Source organism: Merops nubicus, unplaced genomic scaffold, assembly GCF_000691845.1.
Source record: "Merops nubicus isolate BGI_N331 unplaced genomic scaffold, ASM69184v1 scaffold9818, whole genome shotgun sequence".
Lineage (NCBI taxonomy): Eukaryota > Metazoa > Chordata > Aves > Coraciiformes > Meropidae > Merops > Merops nubicus.
Genome location: NW_008626325.1, coordinates 10696 through 21738, shown reverse-complemented (window position 1 = coordinate 21738; position 11043 = coordinate 10696). Strand labels below are relative to the sequence as shown.

At 38.0% G+C, this 11043-nt stretch overlaps 1 protein-coding gene across 1 annotated transcript in view; it reads right to left on the bottom strand.

The window, feature by feature from the left end:
• Positions 1 to 1188: 1188 nt before the first annotated feature.
• UBE2J1 (ubiquitin-conjugating enzyme E2, J1) overlaps positions 1189 to 11043 on the bottom strand; it is a gene marked incomplete at its 3' end in the record, with an annotated part of 12950 nt that continues 3095 nt past the window's right edge. Inside the window, exons 2-6 of the mRNA XM_008945957.1 lie at positions 10040 to 10171; positions 9303 to 9387; positions 7780 to 7885; positions 5204 to 5333; positions 1189 to 1320 (exon numbers count right to left, since the gene is read on the bottom strand). Coding sequence (XP_008944205.1) covers positions 1189 to 1320; positions 5204 to 5333; positions 7780 to 7885; positions 9303 to 9387; positions 10040 to 10171 — 585 coding nt within the window. The remainder of the gene's footprint in view (positions 1321 to 5203; positions 5334 to 7779; positions 7886 to 9302; positions 9388 to 10039; positions 10172 to 11043) is intronic.

Here is an 11043-nt window from a genome sequence, read left to right as displayed (position 1 = left end):
TCAGTAGCACAGGTATTGCTTCCAACTCAAACTAGGAATCATGAGTGACTGTGACAGTCTGATCCCCTAAAACAAACTGTGAATGATGGAAAGTGGATTCATCACTTCTAAATATCTTTACATACATTTATACGTTTAAAGGTCTCATTTCACACAGGTCTTCTCTGATGAAAATTAAGTTAATCATTACTTATTAAATCAGCATTATTGATTACAGCAAATTTCTTAGAAATGAGATTAATTAAAAAAAAAAAAAATATCAGTCAGTCTTTGTCCTCAAGAAAATGCTAGCAACGCCTTGGTATTTTGGCTAGTACTATTATATTAGCCAGGATTTGTAATAAGAAGAATAAAACAAAATGGTTTATTAAATCCTGAACAATCTGGAAAAATCCTTATTGTGGGGAAAAAAGTATGCTATTAGCATGTTTATATTTCTACATAGCTTGAAAATATGTTGCAAACACACAACAGATGGTCTGACGTTATTTGACGTGTTTTAGGTTTTTTAAACCATCCGCAGCCCCATCCTCTCTAAAAAATACAGCTTAGCTGGGATTAAATTTATCAGTGAATTTAGATTGCATTTGCCACAGTCATAACAGCAGCTGCCTTGGCCCACCACCAGGCCTTGGTCACTTCCAAAACCATTATGTAAGCCCCACACCTAACAGTATTAAAACGTGTCATACTTTAAATGGTAAGAATATTTTAGTCAGATTTACTTCAGAGGTTATAAAAACCAGGAAGATATCCTTAATTAAGATTTAGAAGCTACAAATTGTCACCCAAACTTTTTTTTGCCTCTGACTGTTACAATTCTGTTGCAAAAACCTGTGACATATTACGTGGGTGGTAAACTGCAGTACTTTGAACACCATAATATTTTAATGAACTGTTAACTCATACATTAAAGGATGTACTGGGAAAAAGAATTGCTAAAAGAACATTATTTCTTGTTTTTAAGAGAAGGAAGTGAAAGCAAAGTGATCGCTATTTCTAAAAGAGATTCAGCATTCTCCTTGCTGAAGCTTACACATAGATTTTTATATAAAAGTATGCAGAAGTTCTAGAAGAAATGTATGAACTACAGACTCTTAATGAAGCCTCAAATCAGCTTAATAGTACTGATTTCATGCTCAGACTATGCCTGCACTTGCCCTGACACAGCTCAAAGCTGGACCATACCGTTGCACTTGTTGGATCCTGGAATGTTCTAGCTGCACCATCCTGCTGGTGCTCGCTCAAAGCGGCAGATCGGTTCAATCCTGACGTGTTTGAGGGTCCAGCATCAGACTTCCTGGATGAATTGACTTCTGCCTACAAGGAGTAGATAAGCACGCTTCAAAGGCACGATCAAAATTGCTCAAAAAAGATTTGACTTATTTTGGAATGTGTGTTTTAATATATGGAGAATATGAGACTTACTGAAATGTGATAATCGAGTATGCCAACTGTGTTTCAATTACACACCAACAGGTTTAAGAAATTCCCATTCCTTAGAAAGAAGACTATAGATGTGAAAACATCAGTTTAAAGAACAACTTTGTTTGTTTGCACATAACAGACAAGACACACAAAATTCACACAGATGTACGGAGCAAAAAAAAGAAAATTCTTTAGAAAATCCAGAACATTATGCCAGAAATAACACCATTTTTTAAACCTTCTGTTTCTTATGTCCTTCACTGAATGCTGCTTACTGGTGTTACAAGTGAACCACTAGAACCAGTTTCTCAGCAAGACTAGCCTCTGGTAAGTGTTAATTTAATGGGGCTATACCAGTTCTAGTACTGAAGTTGCCTCTCAGGCAGAATGGACACATATGCATGGCTGTATCAGGCACACATACCTCAGTTTCCAGTATTTGGATTTCAGCACAAGCAGACCAAAAGAAAAAAATACAAGTCTTACAATACTGGTTTTTGTACGTGTTTATAAAACGCCTAATAAGCATCAACTCTCAGAATTCAGGTTTCATGCTTTTGGAAATGAGACAAGAGGTCAGTAGTGACACACAGAGAGTCACAAAACAGGATATATGCCTCCAATAATCCCTTGGGAATGGAGAGGGAAATAGCATCACAGTCCTGAACTGAAACACTTTAAAATATATACACATCCAAAAAGAAAGAGTCATGAACAAATCCACTTTCATCAGCAAGCCAACTCTCAAATCATATATCTAGATCTCAATTTACAAGATGACAATTCCAAATCTAATCATTTGTCTTCAAATGCAGATATAAGTAGTGGTAGTTGTGGTAAGAAATACAAATGGTGTCTTAGAAACCAACCAGTTATTGTGATAACAAACTGTAAGATTACAAGATAATATTCTTTCATCATACTATTTTGTATGAGGAAATTAAATTCCTTGTTTCTTGACATATATTATCTCAGGCAAATCCAAAAAGTATGCCACTGAAACAACCTGAAGATGAATTTAAGACTTAAAATAATTTATAATCTGATAACACTGCACTTGACTATTACGAACTCTAATATTAGATCTGTCAAGTTATGACTCAAACATGAACCAGCAACAAAGCAACACAAGATCACGAATAATTTAGGCTGGAGTGGACCTCAAAATTCATCTGGTCCAACTCCCTCCTCAAACAGAGCCATGCTCAGTCAAGTTTTAAACCTCCAAAGCTGGAGATTCCACAGGCTCTCTGGGTAGCCTGCTCCAGCATTTGGCAACCCGCAGGGTGAACTTCCCTCTCCCATATCCAGTTTTAAGTCCTTTCCCTGGAACCTGTGAGTACAGCTCTTCATAATTCTGCTTTTTCCTATGAAAAGCTCAGTTCATCCTTACTGTTCATCTCTACAAAGCAAATACACTACAAAAGATGTATTTGATTTATTTTAGTTTATTGAAGTACTAAATCTAGCATGCTAGATTGAAGTCAGACTAACATTGAAAAAAATAAAAAACACTTCAAAGTTCCCCAAACCGAAATATCTTTTTTGTCACTTAGTCTCTCTTTTCTCCAGCCCTTACTTCTGCTTCCAGAAAAGCTAGTGAGAACACAGATATTAAGGAAAGATCATCAATATATTTAAATGTAATAGCGAGGGTGAGTGGAGAATTAATTTCTTTGCAAAATACGCCTTGTGATCACAACATAGAGATAAAACATACTGTTTTACAGTAACGCATATGCTATTAGTCATCTATCTCTTCAAGTGGAATGTAATTTATGGTGTATAGCACCTAAAATCTACAGAACGATTTTCAAATCAATGTAAAGCTGATTAAAAAAAAAAAAAGTAATTTTCTATTAAAACAGACAGGAACAAAGTTAGAGGTTTACAGAAGCAGGAAAACTGTAATGAGGATGTGTGGTTTGATTTTTCTCCTGAATTTTGCATTCCTTTCTCAACACAACACGTTTTTTTTTTAAAAAAAAAAAGTTACCAGCATTAAGCAAAATGGTATGAAATAATTTCTCATAATCCCAGGATCATCTAGAAAATGTTAGGAAGTATCTTCTTTAAGGATCAAGATAATGCAGAGATGGGTAGTATGTTTGCTAGTACAGAGACTCTCTCAAATGATACACTCAATCAGCAGGCTGATATTAAATCCTACCCCATAAATTGACATGGAATATATCCAAATGATTTGAAACTTCTGTATTTCCCTGATAGTAATTCATACTGTTAATTTACTAGAAACACATCAATTGAATACCTCAGCCTAACATCAAAGTCAAGCAAAGCAAAGAAGCAGGAAGCTTAAAAAAAAAACCAATCCCTAAAATTTGATTTGAGAAAGGAAGAGAAGACACAACCAGAGGACAAAACTCATTTACCCTGTAAAAACCCCACAATGGATTGTAAAAAGTTGTAGAAACCTAAGGCTTTCGCTCATTTTTCCCTTGCTGAGTGCTTGTTCTTAGGAGGTGGAGTTAAGTATGTGGGTACATGGAATGCACCAATATTTTTTAGAAATTGATTTCCCTAAGTCTTTCATTTTAAAACTGAAAAATGAATCTGTGAAAGTTAAGAGTTATTTCTGAAAAAAACAAAACAAAAAACCTCTGATATTTCTTGAATTTTTGTGACAGAAGACTGGCGGTCCTTAAGTAAAAATGAGTACTATACTTTTTAAACCCTTATATGTTGTAAAAGAGCCAGGAGAAATTAGCCCATTGTTCCTCCAAGTAGCTCAACATTAAAATCCTCTCCCCCTGCCTCTTCATCTTTGCAAAATAATTGGAGATATTTTTCTCATAAGCATTATTACACACAGACCCAGCCATGTCAACATGACTAAACGTGAGATCGTGCAGGGATATGTAGCTCCTGCAAGACTGGCAGGAATACTCAGTAGGAGGCAATCTTTATTCTCATGGCACACAAAAAGAAAGCAGAAGTCTTTTAGGACAGTGTTAGAAGAACATTGGTGATAAAAGGGGACACATTAGCACCCCTGACCTTAATGAGGATATATTCTGCACCAGTGCCATATTATCATAATACATGTCACTGTGTTTCCCTGCCCTCATGCACAGCAGTCTTCCTTAGTGGCTGATTTAAGAGTTTAGTGGAAAACTCAGTGAAAAACACCACTGTGCATGCAAGACATGCAATTTTCTAAGGCACGTATTTGGCTAAACAAACCTTACTTTCATTGAAACACAAGCTAGAGAACACATTTTTGGGTAACAGTAGCTTCCATCTCAGTGTTCAACTTTCAGTGTCTTCAGCTGCAGAGTAGTTCAAAAGAATTTGCAACCACTTTTCAGTAGGAATATGTTTTATTCCTTCCATAAGCCAAAAGGAGAAAAAAAAATCACAAAGGAAAACAAATTTAGGTTAACTTTGCCCAAACTTCCCTAATACGTTTATGATAATACTGACTTTGGAGAATTTAATCAAGTTATTAGTGACTAAAAACATGAAAGTAAAATCAACATAGTTAGGCAGTTCTTACCACAGTGCTCACCACAGAAATTAAAACTAATCAGTCAGTGCTTGAGATGCACAATTTATTAACTGGCATATTGCCAGAGATCCACCCCTATTTTTCCTCTTTTAGACTACCCTACAAAAAGGCAGGTTTCCACATACTGATTGAGTTTTATGAAATTATGAATTCTTCAGCAATGTAGAAGTTTTTCATCTAATTTTTTTTTTTTTTTTTTTTTTAAATTCTATACAACAGAGATAAAAGTTTAAACCGTGACTTCACCTTGAAGCTAATTTGTCTGGCAAGTTCTTTAGCCTCCTCGTCCGCCTGGCTCGACACGCTTCCGGATGTTAGTGGTAAGAGGGCTGTCTTCATAGATGTGCCACACATTTCACAACAGAAGTCTTGTGACCTGGCCACAAATGACATAGCTCAGAATAGCATGTTCTCATAATGTTATTGTGTCCTTATTTAAACGAACTACTTGAAAAACAATCCACAGAAAGACAAGTGGTGTCAAGAACTGTAGCTTAAAAGCACTTCCCTCTGCCCAAAATCACACTATCTTGAAAAAATATGTTGAGAATTATGTATACTACAAATACATTTTTTTGTATCTCATTTAGGAAAATATTAACAACCAACTTACATATTGCTATTATCTCTACTTTATTGAAAATTTGTTGCCATGTTAAAACTTACTTTATATCCACAGCAAATGAAAAATTGGAAATTGTAAAGATCCAACTATTATTACAAATATTAAATTGGACCTTCCACCAAGACTTCCACCACTGGACCTTCCAGACACTTCCACCTCCTATCCAGGAATTTCAGCTCTGCAAGATCATTACCCTTCCTCTCTTGCACACATCACTTGTCTACAGGGCAGCTGTAGCTGTTGGCTCTCCAAGCCAAAAAAAAACCACACAGCCTTGATAGCACAGTATCAAGACCAACCCCCTAAACCCTACCTCTCAGCAGGGTTTATTAGCTTTGACTCAGTGCCTTGCTGACAGGAAAAGCTGCAGCTTCCAATTGGCTCAGAGTACAGGCAGAATAAGCACACAGCTGCCTGCAAAATAAGGTACTAGTTACAATTTGGAATACGCTAACTTTGCTTATAAAATAGGGTTATGGTCTTTCAAGTGCCTTCTGCTTCCCAGATGGGGAAAGAAGAAGTACCAAAAAAAAAAAAAAACCCACAGGTGTAAGACTTCCTATAAGGATAACCACAGAATAGCTGAGGTTGGGAGAGACCTCTAAAGACTATTTAGTCCAGTCTCCTCGCTCAGTGCAGGGTCAAGCAGAACATGTTGCTCAGGTCTGTTTCCAGTCACATTTTTAACATCTCCAAGGATGAAGACTCTACCACCTCTCTGAGCAACCTGTGCTACTGCTTTGACCATCCTCACAGTAAAAAGGTGTTCTGAATTTTGTGGGTTTCAGTCTGTGACCGTTGCCTCTTGTCCTGTCGCTGGATGCCACTGAGAAGAGCCCAGCTCTGCCTTCTTTACACCTTCCTTTCAGACACTTGTACACGTGGATAAGATCCCATGAGCCTTTTCTTCTCTAGGCTGAACGCTGTCACCTCTTTTGGCCTCTCTTTGTATAAAATATGTTCCAGCCCTTCAAGCATTTTCGTGGCACTGCATTGGATTCACTCCAGTAAACCCACTTCTTTCTTGTGCCTTGACCTTCACACAGCCCCAACCTGTACCCAGCACTCCAGATGTCTCACCAGTGCTGGGTACAGAGCACTGGTTCCGATCACTTCCCTTCATCTGCTGACAACGCTCTTCCCCAGTGAAGCCCAGGATACCATTAGCCCTCTTTGCTGCGAGGGCACATTGCTGCCCTGTGGTCAGCTTGGTGTCCACCAGCACACCCAGGTCCTTCTCTACCAAGGTCCTTTCCAGCTGGTTGGCTGGCATTATTCCTTCCCACAGGGCTTTGCTTTTCTCTTTGTTGAACTGCATGAAACTCCTCCAGCCCACAGAGGTTCCTCCAGATGGCAGCACAATCTTCTGGTGGGGCAGCCACTCCTCCCAGTTCTGTATTGTCTGAAAACTTGCTGGGGGTGCACTCTGCTCCATCATCCAGGTCATTAATGACACTGAATAGCACTGGTCCCAGTATTGACTCCTGGAGTACACCAGTGGTGACCAGCCTGTAGATGGACTTTGTGCTGCTTACCACAATCCTTTGAGCCAGCCAGCTAGGTTCTTAATCTACCTTACTGTCATCACTTACCTAGGCTGTACTTCATGAGCTTCTCCAGGAACATGGTAAGGGAGACAAAAGCCTTGCTAAAGTGAAGAGAGAATGTCCACTGCTTTCCCCTTGTAATCTAAGCTAATTATTTCATCCTAGTCACAAATCTAATTTTAAGTTAATGTCCTAAAAATCATTCAGCAGCAGTTGCTTCAGATTTTTTTGTCATTGTCTCATTATTATTATTTACTTAAGGGAAGTGATCCATCATTGTTTTGGTTGTTTTCTTCCCCACTTACACTTATTATCAATTCCGTCATACTCAACTTCCCTTCACTGTGCAATTACCACTCTATCACTATGTTAATTACATCTCTAAGCCTGAATTTCAGACAAAGCTCTAATCTGACCAGACAATACTGGAAGAAACACAGACCTCTCAAAGTATTTTGTTTGACTGTAACTTCCAAGTTTGCACAATGTCCAGGGAAAAAAAAAAAACAGTATGCACAAGACATGGAAGTTTTTTTTGTATTTGGAATATGTGCAAAAGAACAGACTGAAGGGACTTACATCCTGCTCAATAGCTCACCCTGAAAGCAAGCACATATATATGTACCTACAGTAACAAACTTAATGCTTACTTCTTTGCAAGAGCTCTTCTTTCTTCAGGTGTATAATCCAGAGATCCTATTGCTCCTTCACCTTTGGTTGGCATAAATCCAATAATGGCTAGTAAAGCTGTTCTTACTAAAATGGGAAAACAGAGATAGAAACAAGATTGCAGAAACAACTGTTATTTCATCTCACTCTAAATCCAGTATAGAAAAGTTTCAGTTCTGCTTGCAAAACTTAATTTTGTGCAGAGAACTAATCTGAATTTCATACAAGCAGCACTGGGGTTCTTTCTGGCACACTGCAAGGCTTTCTTCATTTTTTTAAACTTCACATTATAAATTAAAGGTAAGGTCTTTTTCTTCCATCACCCACTACAGAAGAGGAAAGATAAGCTGTCATGAAAGTGCTGCATGAATATAAAAATTAGAGTTCCAGGCTTTAAAAATGGAGTCTGAAGAAAAAAGGTGAGGCAGAATTTACATATAAGATGAGTGACGGGGGAAGAGAAGGACTCATAGGGCACTCTTATTTTTGTGCATGTTTTCTATCAGACACAAATTCTGCAATTTAGTGCAAATGAGCTCACTGGTCTTCTTTTACACAATGTACTACAAAATTTCTTCCTTTTCTGTCATCATGCTGGGGAATGAGCTTACTTCATTAATAATAACTCAAAACAGAACTGTGATCTAAAATATCTCTTTTGACAATATCTATCCTTCAATTTTGTTTTCTGTATTAATAAAATTTAAAAATTCAAGACACTTTGCTAGTAGATTTAGTAAATAAATATCGCTGGAAGGTAAGTACCACAAAGCAGAGATAGGGTATTTACACCTCCTACCTATAACACAGATTTTCTACTCTTAAAAAAAAAAAAAAAGAGACTTTTCAAAAGTGGAAGAGTAGTCTACTACGAAATTCATAAAATCTTATCAACTTATTTTAGAAGTGCAACTGATAATCAAAGAAATAATTGGTGTACAGTGCTCAGAAAAACTAAAATTATATAAACAAAAAAAATAAGGTTTTATTAAAAATATTTTAAATTTTTAAAAATGTTTTGTGATAAAATTTAAAAAAAAAATAGAAAATATTCAGTTTTTCTGAACTCAGATCATACTGTCTTTCCTCTTGAGTGTTTAGAAGTACAGCATCAAAATTAAAAGCTGATCACACTCCCCTCTGTCAATATTCAAGCTGGTTTTAGTGATTTTATGGGGTAAAATTATAGGATTTAAAGTATTTTCATAAGAAAAATTAAAAAAACAGGTAATATTTTAAGTAGTCTGAGACTTCTTAATGCTTGTGCACCCAAAGTAAGTGAAGAGTTCACCATCACCTGTTTCTTAACTCTTTCACCCTTCATTTATTATCAATCCCAAATCCTCCTATGTCACTCTTCCATGCCACTACATTTCTCAAATTCTCCTGTATTTTTACTCCCTCAAAATCTGTCTCATTTTCCACTATGAACATTTGTTGTGAGATTTTTTTTTTTTCAGTTTCAAGATCTAGTTGCTTGATGTTCCAAATCATCGCTACTTACTACTCCACGAAGGCTGCCATGTTTCAGGATGATGCCCTGAGATGCTTAAACAAATTTTCTTTCCCACTTCAAACCTGCCATTGGCCTTCAAAGGAAGAAGGAGGATATAGTAAAACATGCTGGAAGTTAACTCTTGGCTTTTGGTACAAGTTGTCAAAATCACCATCAAACAAATCTATATGCAAACAATAATCGGTAATTATATTACTGCCAACCTCACAAAAATTGCGTTCAGCCTTCTGAACAAAGAAGTCTGCCATCTGCCTCTATTCATGCATGAAAAAACCCTTAACTGATACCCTACCCGTCCCAGCGTGACATGGTGGCTTGCCTGTTGCTCCTCTAACCCACACACCACATGCAGAGAAGCCTGAAAAGCTACAGCTCTAAGGAACCATGCACAAATACAGGCCTTTGCCCCAAACCATAGGTCTGCCTTCCTACACGTGACTAATGCCTCCAACAGAGACCAGGAGGGCCATGGAGAGAACAGAAGGTGAGATTCCCATCAGCGATGTGATTACTCCTGGAGAAAACTTCCATTTATTAGGTGCGAGGCTTCATGTAATTGCAAACACTAAAGTCACCTTGGAAGACTCCTGGTCTTAAACTGGCAGCATTAACTGTACTACACCACCTTTCTTACAAAAGCAAAATTACATTAAATGCCAAGAATCATTCTCAGACAGCTGAGGTTAAACTGATCATGTAGAAAGGAGAAACTAGTAAACACTTACCGTCAGCAAAATAATGCTGGGAGGTTTCATGGGATATTCTGGTGGTAGTACTATTCGGCCGTGATAAACCCCTCCATCAAAATCTGAATCTGGAGGACCTCTAACAGTAAAGTGCCATTCAAAAAGATTATCCTAAGATGATTCCACAAAAGGGAGGGGAAAAAAAAAAAAAAAAAAGAACATGTCAAAGAAGTAGATAACCAAACGTGATTTTCTTGACACAAGGACAGACTAAGGAAATGGTGCACAAAAAGTTATCACAGAAAAAAGAAAAAAAGAATCACAGAAGCTTTTAAGTTGGAAAAGACACTTAAGATGGAGTCCAACCATAAACCTAGCACTGCCAAGTCCACCAACAGACCACATCCCTAAGCAGCACCCCTACACGTCTTTTAAATACCTCCAGGAATGGCCACTCAACCACTGGAATAGGCTGCTCTGGGAAGTGGTTAGCAACCCTTTCTGTGAAGAAATTTTTCATAATGTTCAATCTAAACCTTCCCAGCACAACTTGAGGCCATTTTTTCTTGTCCTATTGCTTGTTACTTGGGAGAACAGATGGACTTTCACCTCCCTACAACCTCCTTTCACATAGTTACAGAGAGGAAGAAAGTCTCCACTGAGCCTCCTTTTATCCAAGCTAAACAACCCCAGTTACCTAGCTGCTCCTTACAAGACTTGTTCTCTAGACCCTTCATCAGCTTCACTGCCCTTCTGTGGACATGCTCCAGCACCTCAGTGTCTTTGTAGCGAGGGGCCCAAAACTGAACACAGTATTCAATGTGACCTCATCAGTGCCAAGTACAGGGTTATAGTCACTTCCTTAGTCCTGTTGGTCCTATTTCTGATACAAGCCAGGATGCTGTTGGCCACCTTGGCCACCTGGGCACACTGCCAACTCACATTCAGCCAGCTGCAAACAACAGTCCCAGGTCCTTTTCTGCTGGGCAGCTTTCCAGCCACTCTTCCCCAAGCCTGTAGTATTGCACGGAGTTGTTGTGAAC